The 20,338-nt window shown below is 36.9% G+C and overlaps 3 protein-coding genes across 3 annotated transcripts; 2 read left to right on the plus strand and 1 right to left on the minus strand.

The window, feature by feature from the left end:
- The first annotated feature begins 276 nt into the window (after positions 1 to 276).
- LOC143891315 (pentatricopeptide repeat-containing protein At4g39530-like) lies at positions 277 to 2,391 on the plus strand. The gene has a single exon (XM_077395915.1). The coding sequence runs from the start codon at positions 277 to 279 to the stop codon at positions 2,389 to 2,391; it is 2,115 nt and encodes a 704-aa protein (XP_077252030.1).
- Positions 2,392 to 13,202: 10,811 nt separating this feature from the next.
- LOC143889242 (uncharacterized) lies at positions 13,203 to 14,714 on the plus strand. The gene has a single exon (XM_077393416.1). The coding sequence runs from the start codon at positions 13,616 to 13,618 to the stop codon at positions 13,823 to 13,825; it is 210 nt and encodes a 69-aa protein (XP_077249531.1). The 5' UTR covers positions 13,203 to 13,615; the 3' UTR covers positions 13,826 to 14,714.
- Positions 14,715 to 18,622: 3,908 nt separating this feature from the next.
- LOC143890255 (uncharacterized) lies at positions 18,623 to 20,338 on the minus strand. Its single transcript, XM_077394863.1, has 2 exons — positions 19,967 to 20,338; positions 18,623 to 19,220 (listed from the first exon to the last, which is right to left on the minus strand). The coding sequence occupies exons 1-2, from the start codon at positions 20,216 to 20,218 to the stop codon at positions 18,798 to 18,800; spliced, it is 675 nt and encodes a 224-aa protein (XP_077250978.1). The 5' UTR covers positions 20,219 to 20,338; the 3' UTR covers positions 18,623 to 18,797.

A 20,338-nucleotide genomic window follows, 5' to 3' on the forward strand; every position in this document is an offset into this window, starting at 1 on the left:
AGGTTCAGCCCATCAAAGCCCAAGCTTATTACAGTTGGATTGATACTTAAAACGGTCAGATTTTACACCGTTACAAGTTTTAAAAATGGAAACAGTCATGTTTACTCTCAAAATTTTGATTTGCAGAAAAAATACTCGCACCTCCTTAGACTCTCAGCAGAAAAACAAGCCATTTCAGAAGGAAAAGCCATCCATTCCCACATCCTCAAAACCCTGCCAAAACCCCATCTCTTTCTTACTAACAGCCTGGTAAACATGTACTCCAAATGTAGAATAATGAAGGACGCCCTCCAAGTTTTCGATGAAATACCCCAACCAGATGTTGTGTCTTGGAATACCATGATTGGTGGCTATTTCGTATGTGGGTTTGGGTTGGATGCTTTTATTTGTTACCAAAATATGTTGTTTTGTGGTGTTGTTCCTGATAAGCTTAGCTTCACTAGTGTGCTTAAAGGTTGCACTAATTTAGGAAATATTGGTAAAGGACTACAAGTTCATTGTAATTTAATCAAACTGGGTCTTGGTGATAATGTCTTTGTTGGAAGTGCTCTTGTGGAGTTTTATGCTGAATTTCATTGCTTTGATGAGTCAGCAAAGGTTTTTAATAGTTTAGAGTTTAAAGATATTGTTTTGATCAATGCAATGATAGGTGTACACACTAAGAATGGGAATTCTAAGGAAGCTTTCGCCAATTTACGCGAAATTCTATCATCTTCTCTAGTACCCACTAGAGCTACTTTTGTTAATGTGCTGAGCGGAATTGACGGATATGAAATTTTGAGAGGTGGGGTTCAAATTCATGGTTTGATAATTAAATTTGGCTTTGAGGATGATGGTGTGATAGAGAATTCTCTTGTTGGGATGTATTCTAGTTGTGATGCCATGGATGATGCTTTTGATTTGTTGGTTTATTTGGGTAGCAAGAACATAATGTCATGGACAACTTTGATTAATGGTTATGCCATCCATGCGTGCTTCCAAGATGCTATGGATGCCTTTTATTGGATTTATCATGAAGCCATGGTGATTGATGATGTCTTATTAGCTTGCATTCTTAGTGTTTCTGCTGTGTCTGAGTCTTTGGATCTGGGTACTCAAATTCATTCTGTTGCCCTTCAAATTGGGTGTGAATCAGACATATGTGTCAGGGAAGCTCTGATGGATATGTATGCAAAGTGTTCGACCATGGAAGATACACGGAAAATTTTTGAACAGATTAGTCATCATCGTGATTTAGTCTTGTGGACAACACTGATTTCAGGTAATGTTCATAATGGGTTCTCAGTGGAAGCTTTGAGAAATTTCTACCAAATGCAAAAGGAAGGCATCAATCCAGATTTAGTTGTGTGCATCAGTGTCCTTATGGGTTGCATTGATCTGAAGGCTATTGATCACGGAAAACAAATTCATGCTTATACAATCAAGTTTGGATGCAATGCTGATATCTCAGTTCAGACTACCCTCCTTTCTCTCTATTCCGAATGTGGAAATATAAATTCCACACTTAAATTGTTTGGAAAGATTAGTAGCCACGATGTTACTTCATGGACTGCACTTATATCGGGTTATGCAAAACTTGGATACAGCGAAAATGCTCTAGCCTTGCTAATTAAAATGCTTGAGGAGGGATTTAAGCCTAATCATTTCACTCTTGCCACTGCACTAGCGGCCTGTTCTAAACTAACAGCTACTGAAACTGGGAAATTGCTTCATTCCTATAGTCTTAAAATTGGATTGGAAAATGATAAATTTGTTGGTACTGCTCTCATCGACATGTATTCGAAGTGTGGAAGCATAGAAAATTCAGTTAGTTACTTCATGGGTACATCAAAGAGTGATATAGTGTTGTGGAATGCTCTACTTTCGGGCCATGCCCACCATGGAAATGGCTTAGAGGTGTTGAAGGCTTTCGATGAAATGAAAAACTATGGGGTGAAGCCTGATGAGATCACTTTTCTTGCAGTCCTCTCAGGTTGCAGCCATGGCAACCTTGTTGACAGAGCAGTCCATTATTTCTTTATGATGCATGATTATGGAGTCAGTCCAGAGAAGGAACATTATGCTTGTGTTATTGATGGTCTTGGGCGATCCGGGTTGTTTAGGGAGGCAGTGGAGTTTATTGAGGGAATGGGTTTCGAACCAGGGATAGTGGTGCTAAGGACACTTCTCAGTTCATGCATTGTTCATAGACATATTCAACTAGGATTGGCTGTTGTAGCAAAGTTGGTGGAGTTGGGTGATAATGACACTGCAACTTACGTGTTGTTGTCTAATTTATATGCTGCTGATGGTAGGTGGGAGGATGCAAGGAAGGTTAGAGAAGTAATGGAGAAGTTCTCGAGAGGAAAGAAGGTTGGCATGAGTTGGATTGAAGTAAAAGCTGTATATTAGGATGATAATTTGAAATGGATTAGCAAAATACATTATTTTTATAAAGGAAAGAGAAGTGAGTGGGCCTTTGTCAAAGAAAATAGTACAAATACTGAGACAAGATCAAAATGGCGTCAGAACCTGGTCTACTGTATGACTATAAGCTGCCCAACTTCCAAAATAACCTTTCTCTTTTCCTGTAAGTGCTGCTCAACTTACAAGAGCTCTGATTCTTTTAGTTGTATAAATTCATAATTTGTTCAAATTAGTGATATATTAAATTGTTTATTTTACATTTACTACTTTTGGTATATAGTTATAGGCTTTCCTAACATGATGAGAAGCACCTCGGGTGGGGGGGAGGAAAAATCACAGCGCAGCTCTGATAGTCTTCAATACTTTTCAATCGAAATTTTTTACAGGATGGCATATACACTTCTAGAAACTCTAACGCCATAGAAACCAATGCTTCTTAAAGAAAAAGATAAAATGACTGCTAGATCTCTATGACACAATGAAACTTACAGAAAATAAAACAACAAAAAAGGTCTACACTAACATCTTGTTTTCTATTTCTGAACACAAGTGCCAGACAGCAGTGCTCGGCCATCCATAGGCTGGAGATTCCTTGAGTCTTGACAACTGGTTGATGCTACTCTATTTGTGATGTTTGAAGGAGAGAAACATCAAGTAACTTCTGACCGGAAAAGTTTCATAACCATGCAGATAGTTTCTATGTATTCACTTATGCTTCCTTCCAAATTCATGGCAAAAGTGGCTGATTGATCTTTGTGTAAAAGAGTAGGAGTAAGGTTGACCACAAAAACAAAGCTTTGCCGATTTCAACATCTATCTAAGCACATGCTTTTTGCAATAGTAGGATCACCACAGTTCCTCCTTTCTTCCTCTTCGCATACTTGAAAAAAGGCGGGCACTCTTTCTTCTCCACATTCTGTCATTGACAAGAACAATGTAGTGACTTTGTTCTGACATTTTCTTCCAGGTTTTCTAGTACAGCTATGCCGAGCCTAACTTTGACTACAGTAACTTGTTAATCATGTTAGATACAACACCATGAACTGCCATTGAAGATCCATAGGACACTTCTTACTTTTTGCTCATTTATTTTGATATTATTGCAATCTTTGGGGCATCTAAAGTACTCATGAAGTTCTATATCTTACTTTGGTACTGAGAGACAACACTAGTTTGGATGCTTGGGATGTTCCTAAGACAACCTTGTCTTCGTATAAATTCCCAAATAGAGAATAAATAACCACTGTGATAGAATACTGATTCATGAGCATTAATTCAACAGTCCTAATCGGTATACATGATGAGAACTCAAAGATGAAACATGACAAATCCTAATAGAGAGATGGTTAAAAGCTCGTTAAATTTCTTTTGATTGTTATGGGAGTGTATGCAACCCTGTGGACCCCGATCCGAGAAATGATGAGGAAACGAGTCCCTACATCATTTGGATCATCCACGTGTGAAGGAGAGCTCTACCAAGGAACTCTCAAAACGGATGCCACCCTCATAGCATAGCACGAGTGGCGATATAAAAGGGATACCTCTCGATTCGGGAACAAGTCCGGATTCGAAACGTACCTAAACAAACTCAGAGTCGCCATCCATGGTATATGGCCATGGATCTTCAAACAAAATAGGCTCCGTATACCATGGATAACCAGAGATATGTATGGGTCCGTGCCTGATTACGAATGGAGAAGGTCTGAAGAGCACCCCCGATTCGTCCGAGTGCAAGCACTTGGTCTCTTATGCCATTTATTATTAACCTCAAAGAGTTTAGGGCGAAAATCATATGAAATAGGAACAATTCTCACGAATCGTCTACCTAAGCATGCATTTCCTGAGGATAAAGAAATAAGCATACATAAAATGAAATAAAAAAATGTGTCACCTAAGCAAAGCTAGGTTATGAGTGACATACCTAATGTGTGTCTAAGTTCTGGTGGACATACACATACAAGCTACAGCTAAAGGTATAGTATCAGTACAAGAAAGTAAGAAAACACATCAAAACATAAAACACAAATCAATCCTATATATGACAGGACAAGACAAATCCTAACTCTAATGCGACTTGACTCGGACCAAGATGGTCGTCCATCCCAGCTGCTCTACGTATCCCGGCCTCGGGAAGAATCAAAGTCAATGTAGTTCGATGCTCTATTCTAAACTACAATGCCTAACCATCTAGAACCGCTATCCTAGACTCGATCCACTAGACTCGACTGATTTTTAAAGCTTTTTACACAATTGCTTAAGTTCATGTAAATTGTAAGTTTTAGGACTCTCTATATGCCCTAACTAATGCAAGTTGGTTAGCCTTAAGCTAATGCAGGTGAGCCCTACATCCTATGTGTATCTAGGCTGTGCAACCTAATGAAAACCATGGGCTGACTATATGCTTCCTAGTCTAGCCACCGGTTCGACTAAATGTCTAACTGATCGACTCGAGGCCTCCTAACTCTAGGGACACTCACAAGACAGGACACACCACATCAATACAAATCAAGACAGCCTCCTAACTCCTAAAACACCTTAAACAGCTAGGACAGACTCCTAACTCTATGGGAAGATCTTTTTGAAAAAAAGGTTTTGAATAATTTTGGTATTTTTGGAGAACTTGAAATGTTTTATTTTTAAAGATTTGGCTGGACTTGGGATGTGGATCTCAAGTTGCACTACGTACCTCATGAAAGAGGATCAAGCCAACATAGTTCGGAACGAACTCTCCTAATTACCACTAAAAAGCTTAACACTCCAAATGATTTAAAAGCTTTTGATATTTTTTAAAGTTTTCATATGTTTTTGAATTTTAAGATATTTCAAATGTTTTTGAATTTTTTAAAATATTTCAAATGTTTTTGTTTTGAATTTTAAAGTATTCAAGTGTTTGTTAGATTTTTAAAACGTTTTCACTCTTTTGGTCAAAGACCTAAAGAGAACACACAAAGCAATAAACTAGGGCAAAACCCTAAAGCTACGGGGAAACCCCGAACAAGCAAACTAGTGTCAAAGACACTTGAACTAAACCACAAACAAGTAACTGAAATCTAAAGTAAAAGAGAAGGATAAGGTTCCTAACAAGTCAAACCCGAACAAGACTAAGCTAGTCTCTAAGGATAAACCTCTAGACCAAACAATACTAAAGAGGGGTTATAAATTGAGGTACAAGTAGGGGAGGTTCTATAAATGAGACACTGTATGTCTCCTATGGGTATCTCTATTAAACCAAAGAACACTCCCTAAGGGTAAATTTTAAATGAGGATTATCTCCTAAATGAGAACTACCTAATGAGACATAGTGTGTCTCCTAATGATGGCTATACTATCTAAGAGGTGTCTAAAAGACTGTGTTAGTCTACTAAATAAAGAGGGGAGCATTACTTGGACTGAGCAAGTCCCCTAAGGATGAGCTTGGGCTAGCGCCTTCATCGCCCCTCTCAAAAAAAGAAAATGTTAGAAGAGAAATACAAATAACATCATTAATTCAAAATGAACCTAAACAATAGAATTTATTCTAGAGAGGATAACTAAATAAGAAAAATGACAGTCATAATGAAACATTTATTAAGTCCAAACGAAAAATCGAATTTTTAGTACCCAAACAGATTCATACAGAATATAACTTGACTTTTAAAATTCGTGAATGTAATGGTGAAATTAATACAGCCATTCGTATAGCCCAACATCAAAATTTCCAATTGATGAAAATACATGCAAACAAATAATATAACCTATATCAGTCCACAAATTTAATTACAAGTACCAAAACAGATTGAGACTACTAAAAAAAAAATCCTCAGCTCCAATTATTAAAAACCAAAATTTTAGAGTCAAATGAATAAAACTTTAATCATCTTATCCATAGCAAGTAACTAGAACAGAGCATGAAAGCTAGCACCTTATGAATGAGTTATCTAAATAGATAAGAAAAGAAAATTAATTTGATTTATGCATCTATTGAATGATGAGTAAAATAAAATTACTTAATTATCATGGGGTAAATAGAACCGATATTCCCAAAGATAAAACATGAAAAGGGATAACTGAAACCTACTAGAACAAATGTCAATTCTCTTTGGTTTTTAGCAAAAACTAAGACACTAAAATGACTTGAAACTGATTCCTTATAACTTACCTAACAGAATAAACATTTTAGATACCTCCTGAACCTACATGCATGTATCAGTCCATGTATACCATATCCAAAATATTGACTAGTGATTTATGTTTTGTGATATACACACTATCAATCAATAAACCAAAAGTAATGACATTGTGCTCGGTTTCTTAAAGTTATCATCATAGACAATTTAGGCAAACAATGTGTTTTAACCACATAAGAACAAAAATTTACATGCAAAGCCATTTTCTTAAAAACAAGCCTATCATCTTAACTCTACGAGCAAAATTCTCTTAAACAAATACCCTTTCAATGATGTATGCAAAGCTACTTCCTTAGAACAAGCCTACCATTTTTATACTATGAGCAAGACAAATATCATTCTATATGAACAATTGACAATGAATCCATGGAAAAGAAAAGAAACCAGACCTCCTGATGATTTTTTAAACAGCAGTACCTTGCCGAAAGAAACTAATTTTCCACTAAAATAAACACTGCTTATGGAATATATGTGCATTGTTTTCAAGTTATGTGTATATTGTTCCAAGTTATAGCCACTGGTTCATGTTATATACTAGCTAATTTCAGGTTCTAGACTAGTTAATTTCAGGTTTTAGGCTGGCTATTTTCAGGTTCTGTACTAACTGGTTTCAGGTTAGTGGCTAATTTGTTTCAGGTTATGAAGTAGCTGATTTCAGATTTTGAAGTAGCTGATTTCAGATTGTATGACAACTAAATCTTCAGGTTATAGGTTAGCAGATTTTAACACCTGCATCCTATGAACAATATGCAAAAGGATATGATAATTCAGACATATACGAGCAAATCAAGCTCCAAAAATGCAGAAACCAATAACTACTTGACCCATTACAAGAATGAATTATAATTCAGATATGCCATTGGACCAGACTATAAAGGAATGAACTGATTTTATGACACATAGAGTGTGGATTAAACTACAAGAGTATCGGCTGATTTCATGACACAAAACAAAGACTAAGCTATACATATAAAATGAACTGAACCGAAAGTGGATGAGCTGACTTTATACTATAGAACATGCATTGAACCATTTTATTATACCAGTTAATTACAAACCTAAATAAAATAAAATAATCCTATACAATGGCAGAATTAGGACCAAGGCATAGAAATACCACTTAACCTTTCTCAGCCAGTACACATGTAATCATTTGGAAACTAACTATATAAAATAGCTATTTTAAATACTATCCAATAACATAGATCATTAGCTGCAAAGCATATAATTAAAATGTTTGACAAGTCCTTCCAAATATAGTATGAATAAGAGGCATTCCAGTAATGACCAATGACAATCCAAATCTTCAAATAGAAGATAGTCATGTATAAAATTCCCATTTCAAGCTGGGCTATCTGCTATCTATTGTCGTATAAAACAGAATACCCTTGTATTCATTTAAACTTTTCACATCATCAGACATTAGTATCAACTCTTGATAATAGTTGTATCAATAATAACCACCAAACACTTGCATTATAGTGCTTTGAAAACTACCCAGTCCATGAAATATAACCCCCTTTTTAAGCATGAGCTAATAATCATGAGATCAAAGAGACCAATCCCAACAGTGATGAAGCTTTGTACTACTCCCAATCCTTGTTGAGATATTAGTCGATATGATTTGAGAATTAGAATAACAGTCATAAACGAGAATAAAAGAACCAAATTTGGATGAATATTTCTAATCTCTCACACTATTACTCCACACACTAATGGCCATAAAAATAAGGATCATACTCTGTATCCATATAATCAACGCGTACAGCAAAATCTCCAAGGCAATATATTTCAAAATATGAAACAGATAATTATCATATTCTTGTGAACCACCTATTTCAAATTTGTCATAAGAAATGATTTTTGAAACATGTTGATAGTAAAATGAAGATCAAAACCACATGACCAGCTGGGAGTAAAAATACACACCTAATGAACTACTATTGGCTTAGAACGTAAACCTTACACTCTACACTATGTATAGGAATACATACACATTCATTCTATTTCCACAATAATTGCACTACAATTTTTATTTTTTTTAAATCAACCAAAATCATCATTCTCCTCAAATAACTATCACTGACTCATTCAATTAGAAACAAATAGAATGTATTAAGTTAAACCATAACGAAAGCCCAAATAAGAAAGCCATCTGACTTGTCTTAAACAGCTTCATCATTCAGAATTCCATCTACTTGGGTAATCTACTCAAAAAGAAATTACTCATTCCACCTGTAAGACCACCTCCTTTGACCGAATATACTTCCATTTTTATATACTCTTTTGGACGGATGGGACATTTCTTATGACAATCACAGAAAATCAATTATGTTCATAGGGAAAATGTTCTCCATTAAGAAATAAAAGAAAGTAAACACCAACCATTACCAATTATTCTCAGGGAGATAAAATTTATTAACTAATCATGATTGCAATTCTATAGTTATATTTATATAATATCAAAACAGGGCATGCTTTTGTCACACACGAACGATTAAAAATTTTAATACCTCAAAAAAAAATTACATTTACTAATTAAAAGTAAAAAAAAAAAATAGAAAATAAACAAGCATGTCATTAAACTGTGTAATATAAAACTTTCCAAAAAATCAAATAGAGATTATTTCAAGTAAAATTAAAAGGTATTACCAATGAAACTGGAAGTATTTTTGCTTGTAAAATTGCTTTCCAGCCATAAATATGACTTTCCAATCATTTTTCATCAGAATCATTTCAACAGTAATGATAAATTACCTCAGGACTAGAAATTAGGCTTTATTTAAAAGAACCACAAGCAGCTTTCATAATCAATTTAACACTCAATGATTTTATGATCAAAATTTGTATTTATATGCTATGATTTACACATAGGACATGAATCATAACTTCAAAATCGATTAACGATTAGTTAAGACAGTGAAACCCTCATTAAGAGAGATGGACGATATAGAAATACGATTCAAACACCTTTTCCAGAAAATTAACTCAAGCATTTCTAACATTTGGACGCTAGAATCACACAGAGAAAAGGAAAGTAAAAAAAAAAAATTCCGCATCTCCTTATTCAAATGTCGTTTAAATTCATCAAACTAGCCTTGCTTAACCTTTTTTTTTTTTACACACAAGTCAAAAATCTAAGCACTAAGAATAAACGAGAACATGAGGCAAAACATATCAACTTCTCATTTTAATAGCAAATTCACAAAATTCACTACAGTTAAGAAGAACGAAATTTGAGTTCAGAGATTATGAGATAAGCATCTACAAAGAACATTATTCACTAGCAGATCTATTCAAAAGCTAATCATATATTCATTTCAAGATTAAAAAAAAATCTCCTTAGGAAGAACAACAAAAATGAAAAATAGAATTTACATATCAGTAACTTACTTGAAATTCCTGTTTAGAGACAAAGATCTCCTTCTTTTCTTTTGATAATATCCACAAATCCGATGAAAATTCTTCGATCCAGGCTAAGAACTGGCTGTATTGAAGATCCAGATCCAGAAATAGACCGGAGCTCCAATCAGAGTTAGCTAAAGAAGAAGACGAATGATGATATAACTTTGCAAAGATAGTAAAACAAGGTAGCTTGAGAAAGAAAAAGGTAGCCGGAGCTCAGGTTGACTTGCCGGAGCAGATGAAGGCAAGTTAGGGTTTGGCAAAAGGAATTAACTCAAATCTGAAACATGAGAGCCAGCTAGAGCTTGCCGGAGAAGAAGAATGACCGGAGTGAAAATCCGACCGGAGCTCGAGTGATCTTGCCGGATGGACGATCGGAGAAGAAGAAAAGGAATAAAGGTGAGGGTTTGTAGCTTAAATAATGAAAGAAAAAAGGAAACTAACAGTAGCTAAGGTTATAAGGGAGGAGAATAAGATGATCAGAGCAAAAACTCGGCCAGAAAACTTGTCGGAGGCTCGCCGGAGAAGATAAAAAGAGGGTTTGGATTTTTGAGATCTAGTTTCTCTCTCTGGAATTCTCGCAGCTTCTCTCTCTAAAAACTTTTCTCAAAAAAATTCGAATCCCCGTAAATGAGACCCAAACTTCTTATTTATAGAAAAATCATTTAATTTTTACCCCCCTTTACTTGCTTGGACAACTCCCTTTATATATATTTGACCTTGCCTCAGATAGATGTGGTAGTCCCTGAGTAAAAAATTTGAAAGAGATAAAAAAGATAAATCCGTGCCTCTCTGGTTACCCAGGGACACCCTCCTGCAGCAAATCACCCATGTTTTACTTCTACTAGGTCACCTCTTGGTCGGGATAATACACACTTCTTCTTCTTACACTATATTTACACTACACTACTTGTTACGCTCGTTCGCTAGGCAAACTGCGACGGATTTGAACGAAATTTTAAAGAGACTTTCCTAGGATCCTAAACTACCCTAGGATGAAATTTGGGACGCTAAATCATTAATTTGGAAGGATTTTGCTCAAACATGGGAGGTTTGGGGTACGATCAAAATGGGGTGTCTATAAACCCCATAACAATCAAAAGACATTTCATGCTGGGACTCTGCAAATGTAATTACTTGGGCTATGAATCATAGGGCCGGCCCATGGTGTCTGGCTAATTTGGTGGACGAGATACGGGATCTCATTCGTGTTATCCTCCCATCGGTGACACACAGGCGGCGCTCGGCGAATTCTACGGTGGATCGTGTAGCTAAGGAGGGAGTAAATCGATCTGATACAGAGGTCGTTATAAGCGACTCTGTGGAGGCGAATCTTTAATTTGGGTTCAGATTGATTGATCTCTTTTGTATACCACATGGACATCTTGTCCCTTGTCTACTCTTTTCTGTACTACCTTTTCATGGAATAAAATTGTCACTTTTCAAAAAAAAAAAAAAAAGAAATTTCACGAGCTATGATAAAAAAAATCAAGTCACGATCAAAATCAATAGATAGTTATGATCTCATCATAAAAAGGCAGAGAGGGGACATCAAATCTAAGCATGATATTTTGGGGCTTACCTCTAACACTTAGCCCTACTTGAAGCCATAAGAACCTCTAGATTCCTCTAAACCCCTCTAATTTCCCTTAAACTCCTAATAATCTTACTTCATTAAAGAATATCTAAGTTAGAAAAGCAATGTAGAGCGTCAAATGGCTAAGTTTTGCCAAGGAGATGTCTTTATAGCCTCATAAGGATCTTGCTAAATGGATTCCCTACTCACATTGTGGCGTAGGATGACTCCTGGATATGTAGCTAGGATACCAAAATGATGTAGGATGAATTCCAAGGAATATTCTAACATAGGCTCTGATACCAACTAACGCATGTCAGTTATGAAAAGATCATTAATCATGCAACTCCAATACCATTTTGACATAGGGAAGCCAAATGAAATTGTTCCTTCCAAGGTTAGATTCATAAACATGTAGAGACAGGTACGGTATCCTATGGAATACTGCTTGCTGTGAAGGATTGTTATTGGTTGCGAGGGATGATATTAATCACAGTACAAGGGTAGGATGGCCAATAGTGTACCAGTGAATAAGAAAGGGTATCGGTTTGGTTCAGGGTTGGTATAGGAATGGTTGAAGTTTTACGGTTTGTGCTGTCTGAGAAAAGTGGACTGTAACTGCACCGTTTGGTTGTGTGAGATTACAGACCGTTGGGTATATGGTGATTAGGAATGAGAGGCTGTGGGTAAGCTTTTAGACCTGTATCAGAGCTGTTATAGGTCTGTAATAGGTTTGGTTCACATATGATTAAATCAGGTCTAGGAATAAGGTCCAGGGAATTTTACAAGCTTTCTAAGTTCTAACAGTTTTGACAGATTGGTAAAAGGAAATTGTAAAATATGAGTCAGAAAGAACAATTATGGAATAGACTCATAGTAAAAGCTATGGCAATACTGTAACAGATCTATTGTAAAATTCTATAATGAGATCTGAGACATATTCTAGGGTTAAATTCTATAATGAGAATCTGTAACAGCTTTTGTTCCAGGTCTGTAAAGAGATCTGTAACAAAGTTCTGATGTGATTGAATAACACTTCTAGGTGAGTAATGATGAAGATATGGTTGTCGATTAACTGTAGTAATGGGGATAATGGGTTCGAAGGATATGAGGTATGTTAAATTTCTGGACAGTTTATGGTTTAAGGCAATCGGCTGACTAGGGGATTTCTGAAGGTTATGAAAGAGTGGAGGGCTGGTTGATGGAATGATAAGTTATAAAATTAAAGGGTTTAGGATAAAGGCTTAGGTGAAATGTGTTTGTGATGAAGGTTAAAGGTCAAAGGGTTAAGGTTTAAGAAGTGGGTGAGAGGAAGGGATGGGGAAAGTGATCAGTGTGTTGGGAGGCTCAAAGAAAGTGGTTGGTGGTTGACAGCTTAGGAAATAATGAAAAATAAAAGAGAAAGAAGATGAACATTAGAAAGCAGATAATAAAGTAAAGGGCAGCGATAAATCGACTCCCCAAATGGATAAATCGACTCCCCAAATGTCTATCTCTCTTCTCTTTCTCTCCCTAGAGGAGAGAGAAAGAAACATGGGGAATCGATTTATCAATTTCGGGAGTCGATTTATCACTCCCCTAAAGTAAAATATTAACTAGGATATTCTTACTTCTGAGCAACGATTGACAAAATCTCAAGGAGTAAAATCTCAATTTTATTCAATTCACACACCTTTAGACCCTACATATCACCTCACACGGTTCAGAGCATTTGGCCCTTTTTTCCATTTTTCAATTCCATTCAACGCATGGAATATAATCTCTCTCTCTCTCTCTCTCTCTCTCTCTCTACTTCGAAACTTCCCAACACAAATACAACGAAAACGCGGAGGATCCAAAATACCCAGTCTTCTTTTCAAACTCGCTTCCCTTTCCCCCCTTTGAAGTGGAGTGCCCCGTTTTGTAACTTGACTCTTCTTCCTCTTGGCGAGCGGAAACTTTCTTCGGTGAAGAAACCCAATAGACCAAAAACACAGTCCATTTCTATCCTTTATAACTACCTCTCCAACCCATTGAACAAAAAAACAAGAACCCTTCTAACTCTCTCTTTCTCTCTCTCACCATGGGTATAATACGCAAGTTTAAGAAGAAGAGTAAGGAAGCATGGGCATGGCTATGGAGATTTGGAAGGTCTGTGTTTGGATGGAAACACTTGAAATTGAAGGTCTGTACCATGGATGACATTCTCTTCAGGATCCTCTCTGTTGTGGAGGCTATTATCGTTGTCTCAGGCCTCATCTTCTTCTACTTCTGTTGCGGTTGTCGCATTTAATCTCCTTCATCACCTGCATTTCTTTTATTCACTTTATTGATTTAAAATTTTATTTTCCCATATTTTAGTCTCAAACCATTCTTTAATACCCATCATGTTCTCCCCCCACCCTTCAAAAATACCCTGTGTAGTTTTGCTAGATTTGTAATCGGGCTCTTGCAACCCTAACATTTTCGGTCCATGGAAATGACTCCCCACCCAAAACCCATTAACCATAGCCAGACCTTTCTCTCTCTTGTTGTGAAGAAAATGGGTTTGAGATGTATGGATGGGGGTAACTTGGAACAACGCAGTTGCAAACTTGTACAGAGGGTTGTAATGGATTTGTTATTGTTTACAGTTTACCCATGTAGAGAAATTTGATGTGTTTGATTGTATTCTACTGAATTGTTCTTGGGGAAGATATTTGTTTAGGGCTTGAGAAGAAAAAATGTAACTAATTACGAGAGAGAGAGTTCGCTTATTACTTTATTAGTCATTAGTCATTAGTCATTAGTCATTTAAACGTGATTTTGTAAGGCTACTGATATTCAATGGCCGGTCTAGCTACACTGCTACAAGGGTAAAAGTTGTAATGGTTTGCGAGGGGCCAAGTTCATCCAATTAAGGTGGGCTCACTGATAATTGGCTGGATTTGTGTACACGTGACTTAAGTTGTATCATCCAAACCATCCATGTGTGTTCCTTGCTACGAAAGGGCCATGTGTCCCCCATTCAATGGGCAAAAGATCACTGACAGCTAGAGAAGCACATTCGCAATTGCCTCCACCGCATGAATAGTATGGCTTATCCCCAAATGTATGAAGTCATTTTGTAACTGATGGGGTTGATTGGGTTCTCTCTAATTCGATTCGAGAGTTATTCTGGAATTGGAGAATAATTGGCTTTATTTCACTCACTGTAACGTTATGGGACCTGATACCATTTTGTAGAGATATGGATTATTTGGAAGCAGAGGAAATCTCGTGTTTTTTAAAGCTGATATCCCTCTTTCTGGCGAATGGTTTGGAAGATTAGAGCCTACAACATCATTCTATTTAAGGCTACTCGGCTAACATCGTTTGGAGGAACTACGACATTGATTTTGAAAAGTAAAGTTTCAAAAGCAAATGTGGAAAGAAAATGAAAACCTCCCATACAAACGTTATCAAACTCGATGTCAATTGCTCCCTTGACAAGCCATGCATGACATGTTGAAGTATAAATCATTAAATAACACCGTCAAATCTTTCTATCTTATCTTAATGCCTGATGGTGTATCCTCCATCTCATCCAAGGTATGGAAATTTTAATGCCCACCAAGAGTTTGTTTCTTCGGGTGGGCAGTAAGCCGCGATCGGATTCAAATAGTTAACTTCCTACGAAAGCGTGGTATGTTGCTTATTGACCATTGCCCTCTATGCTTGGAAAATGGAGAATCTGTGGCTCATCTTTTCATGCATCGTTCATTCACGCGTCAGATATGGGCTTTCCTATTTATGAGGTTTGGTATTGCTTGGGTGTTCCCATTCTCTATTCCAAGTTTGTTGCAGCAATCGGGCTGTGTGCCATGGAGTAAGAAAGGAAAAACTTTGTGGAATATATGTTTGCTTGCGGTGTGGTGGGTGATTTGGAAAGAAAGAAATTCTAGAGTTTTTAAAGGGATTGCTAAATCGCCTCATTGGCTTTACTTGAAAATTATTGCCCTATCGATATCTTGGGTGAAATGTATTCCATCATTCCGGTTTGTATCGGCATTTGATCTATGGGAGGGATGGAGGATAGTTTGCTTTAGTAGGGAAAATCGGCCTCGGATTATTCAGCGTTGGGAGGCTCCTCTTTTTGGGAATGGAAATTGAATTTTGATGGTTCAAGTTTTGAAAATCTGGGTCCGGCTGGGGTTGGCGGGTTGCTTAGTAATGAAAGTGGTGGAGTTGTGTGGGCCTACTCCGGCCCTTTGGGGAGATGTGATGCCTCGGAGGCAGAAGTGATGGCGGCGTCTCATGGTATTAAGAGATTAGATAGTGAGTGTTTGGATAGTAGCATTATAGAGGGTGATTCCCTCAATGTGATTCGATGATTGAAAAGAGTAGTGTTGCCTCCTTGGAGATTTTTATCCTTTTTTGATGAAATTGAGGATCTAATATCGGGTTCGTCTATTACTTTCGATCACGTGGGGATGAGTGCTAATGGAGAGGCGGATGGGTTGGCTAGAAGTGGGGTTGACCGTTTGGAGTTGGAGTGGTTCAATTTTCTCCCTCCGTAGTTGATTATGCTGTTTTCATTTTTATTTTATTTTTCCGTGTAATTTTGGGTGTGGTCCATCTCGGTCCCCTTCCCTTTCATAATATACTTCTGCCATTTCAAAAAAAAAAAAAAAACAGCTTAAACTTTTAGAGTGATTGGTTGTTTCACTTGGCATCAAAGCAATTGCCTCTCAAAAGGTCATGGGTTCAACCCAACAACCACTTGTTATTAAAAATCTACGAGTACATCATTAAATAAGAACAACTCCAACAACTTAAGCTTTTGGAGTAATTGGTTGTTTCACAATTGGCATCACTCTTTGGGTGTCAACATCTGCTCTTTTGTTGAACCTATCGGAATTGCGGATTTGAAGTCTCTGCTCTCCACCAAGGATTGTCTATCTTTATTTACCAAATAGAAGGAAACCTCTGTGTGTTCGGCAACCATTACTTAAATGGATTTTACCCTTTTTACAGGTGCCATGATTGGGAAACGAAACAATCGAGGAAACTTGCCGATCATGCCTTTAGAAGTTGAAAGAAACTCTTCCAATCGTTGGTCAAATTGGGCTGGCCGCCTTGTCAGATAAGAAGCTTCTAGAGCTTACTTGTACACGGAGAAGTCTCTACCCCTTCTTTGGATAACTTAAAAAAAACAGTTTGAAATATTCAACGATAGAACCATCGTCAATGCATATGGCTACAGCAATAGAAGCGAAACACGAGAGAGAGCCCAAAGAAGCAAACCGGGAAAAAGGCCTGGACAGTACAATCAAAGTGGAAGAAAGTAAAAAACTAAACCGGCAAAAGGCCATGATTGGATCCATATTTGTAATTTGGCGGGGATAACTTGTCCCAGCCACTATTCAATAAAATGTCAATTTCCAAAGAAAAGAAAGTCTAAAAACTAAAAAGCACAATCCACAACAGGCCAGCAGATCTGCCACTTGATCCACCAATTTCTTAGCATGACAAAATCAAACAATTTCACATCCCCTTATTTCTTTTGCAAAACTTTGACTGGCCCGAAAACTGTGATATTGAGGTGAGAATAAGATATCCACAACATTCAAGAGATGTTAGATCAGTCGAAGACAGGAGTAAATGTAGGTGCAGAGTTCCCACAGCCGTGAAATCAACCAACAGGAACAAAATAAGTGGCATGGAGGGTTACGATATGTACAAAATCTAAAGGCCGAAAACTCAATGGCTGATACCATCGGGCCTTTGCCATGTGATACCTGTAATTTGGGGGTTAATTGCCTAACGGTGAAGAGGTTTCTGTGTGGAGATGACAATCAAACTATAACAAATTACAATCCCTTTTCAAATTACAATATTTGTGGAGGAACCAAAAAGGCATATATCACAATACAATGTGAAAAGAAATCTATGAGAAACCAGTATTATCCCATTTCTGTTAAAATTGAACTACAATTTATAATAAATGTGAACCAAAAAAGTAAGCAAAATATCTGCAGCACCCCAAGAGGATACAAGTGGTTTGAAGAAACTATATGACTTCACTTTGGGTCTCTGAAACACCTCCAATCTTCAGAACAGGCTACTCTGAGGAAACAATCTATTATTTGAACCAAGTGCAATACTTGCACACCTTTATTCCTAGTGCTATTTATTATTTGAAAAGAGTTTCCTTCTAGTCTACCTTTGATGTAGGATGGTTTGTCTTAGAGTCCTATCTTCCTAGGAGTTTTAGTTAAATAGTTTTCTCTGTTTTCTTTAGAATCCTAGTTAAGTTGGGGGACATTATGATTTATCTTCTTATCTTCTTACAATCCTAGTTTGAATAGGAGTTTGAGTTTGATCTCTATAAATGCGTGATTGTGTATAATGTAAGGAGGAGACTTTAATGGAATAAAATTTCAGTTTTTATCTTTTCCTTGTTGATTCAAGGATTCATTCTTAATCCCTTGTGGATTCGAGGATTTTCATGGAAGAGGGACGGTGTTCCTCTTTTATCAAGTTGAAGACGGTGATCTTCGCCTTTTCCGCCCACGTCAACCTTTCAAAAAAAAATCCTTCAAGTCTAGATTGCAGAGCACCTTCGTGCCACAGAAAGCATACCGCTTGGGATTCAAACTTGTGTATGAATATTTTTCAAAGCCAACATTCAAGTAGGTAGACAGTTTTCCATAATTGCAAAACGGAAGCTACCATTTCCAACTTTGAAAATGAATCAGATTTTCCCCACCAAAAACTTCACTCTGCATCTGACTCTTACATGTTCTCCACACTATATGTTCAGAAACATTCACTGTGACATCAAGGTATACTCCAAAAGGAAAACATTTTGCTGCAACCAACTAATTCCACTACCATTTAATGTCGAACATTATCAGTTTCCCACCACATTTATAATTTTAAATATCTCAGTACAGTTTTTTATTATACCAAGGTGGGAACTCAAACCTAAAATTCCTACAAACTGAAACATAGCACTTCATATCATCAGCTATAACAGTTAAAACCCAAAAGCTCCTACTTCAATTTGCTTTTGACAACATTGATTCACAATATTTAGCATTCGCATCAAACTTCAAAAAAATTGATATCATGAACCAAAATTTCTGAAATATATATAAAATCCTCTCCATGGGGAGTGCCCATCCATAGAAAATGAACACCAATTCAATATGCTTACATAGTAGCCTGATAAATTGTATCAAAACAAATAACCTGATTCCAAAAGCCACATCAAAATCATGAATAAAAGATGAATTGCAAGATCAAAACCTTTCTGCCAATCGAGAAGTAACTGCTCTAAGTTTGGAATAGACTTTACCAGCTGGTGATCCTAAAATAAGACTACAAAGAGAATCTCTAGCAACCTTAATGTTCAAGAAAGATCCCAGTATGTGAATCTTTGTATCGGCTATCACAATCCGTGTCTTTGTAGAATTTTCAATAGCGAACTTTGTCTTACCACCTTTACCAGACAGCCTACCAATTGCACGAGAAAGGTGCTCACCTCGCAGTGTCTTCACATCCTTGATCTCAAATGAATCCACATAAAGATCATCCAAACGCAGAAGGGCAATAGCGTCTATAATATCGAACCCAAGCATGAAGGCATGGACAAAATCAGCGCATTTCTGTAGGTTACTGACATCAGGGGTGTCTGATCTTGTCTTCAATTCCACCTTCCGAGCCTAAAAATTAAAATTTACAAGTTCAGACATACAAAAATTGAGGGAAATCTTTATACGCAGTTCCAGAAAAAGGCATGTTCAATGAAACAGGTATGAGACAAAGTTCAGAGGAAACACAAAAAATCCTGAATTTATGAAACTGCAAAGAAATTACGGTATCATTTGAAAATAATAACAAACTGAAAGATAAGGAAATAGAATCTGCAGATCCTAAATTTGGATGTAAACAATCAGCACATCTACGAAACTATTTAATCATAGTAAAAAAACAGAAAATTCCAACAGACCCAAAATATAAACGAACTATGCAATATGAGCATTGTAGAACATGAATAAAAGAAAATTCCAAAGCTCAAGTTTCCAAACAACAGCTCTAATTCCAGATATATAAACACAAACTTAAAATTCCCAAACAAAACCCTACTAAACCCTAAACCAATATCTAAACATAGGAACTTCTGCTGCCAAATAAAAAGAGAGGAAACTAATAAAAAACTTCAGGGGAACCCTAACTGTACATATAAAAACCTAATCCTCAAAATCAACACACATACTCTAGCCACCAAATCCCAAACCCTTCTTTTTCAATAGTCAAAAGACAAAATCTAACCCTAATATCACCAACCATCAAACCCAATTTCCAATAGAAACATCGCAAAAAACATGTAATTCCCAAATCCTATATTCCAAAACGCATTACTCAAATCAACAAAATTCAATGAAAAATAGAGCAATATCGTCATTACCTTGAGATTCATACGGATGTCGATCTTCATCTGCTCATATATCGGAGTGTAGATTTCCATCCATGCTTTCTTGAGAGGCGTAAATCGATGGGCAGGAACAGAGACCTTTCGAAACTGAACTCGGCCTTCGGAGGTTTCGTGAGCTTTAAGAGGCTCGAATTTGAGCTTTAAAGGAGGAAACCCAGATCCGGATTTGGCTTCTGGTTGAACCCTTTCGATTTCCATGGAGGCCGTGGCTTCCTGACCCTGCATGATGAAACCCTAACTCGGCAGAAGTAACAAGGTCTGATAAAAGCGGAAGCAAGAATTAGGGTTTGCTTCACTCGTTTACTCGTTGGAGAGCAGCAGGGAAAAAGGGCGTACAATAGGACA

The sequence above is a fragment of the Tasmannia lanceolata genome, unplaced genomic scaffold, assembly GCF_043159265.1.
Source record: "Tasmannia lanceolata isolate RefF3 unplaced genomic scaffold, GAP_Taslan_0.1 ptg000013l, whole genome shotgun sequence".
Taxonomy (NCBI): domain Eukaryota; kingdom Viridiplantae; phylum Streptophyta; class Magnoliopsida; order Canellales; family Winteraceae; genus Tasmannia; species Tasmannia lanceolata.

Excerpts from the sequence above, each read along its gene's own strand:
- LOC143891315 (XM_077395915.1), top strand. The coding sequence starts at position 277 with ATGAAGGACGCCCTCCAAGTTTTCGATGAAATACCCCAACCAGATGTT.
- LOC143889242 (XM_077393416.1), top strand. The coding sequence starts at position 13,616 with ATGGGTATAATACGCAAGTTTAAGAAGAAGAGTAAGGAAGCATGGGCA.
- LOC143890255 (XM_077394863.1), bottom strand. The coding sequence starts at position 20,218 with ATGCAGGGTCAGGAAGCCACGGCCTCCATGGAAATCGAAAGGGTTCAA. Across the intron at positions 19,221-19,966 it reads ACATCCGTATGAATCTCAAG|GCTCGGAAGGTGGAATTGAA; the intron begins GTAATGACGATA and ends TTTAATTTTTAG.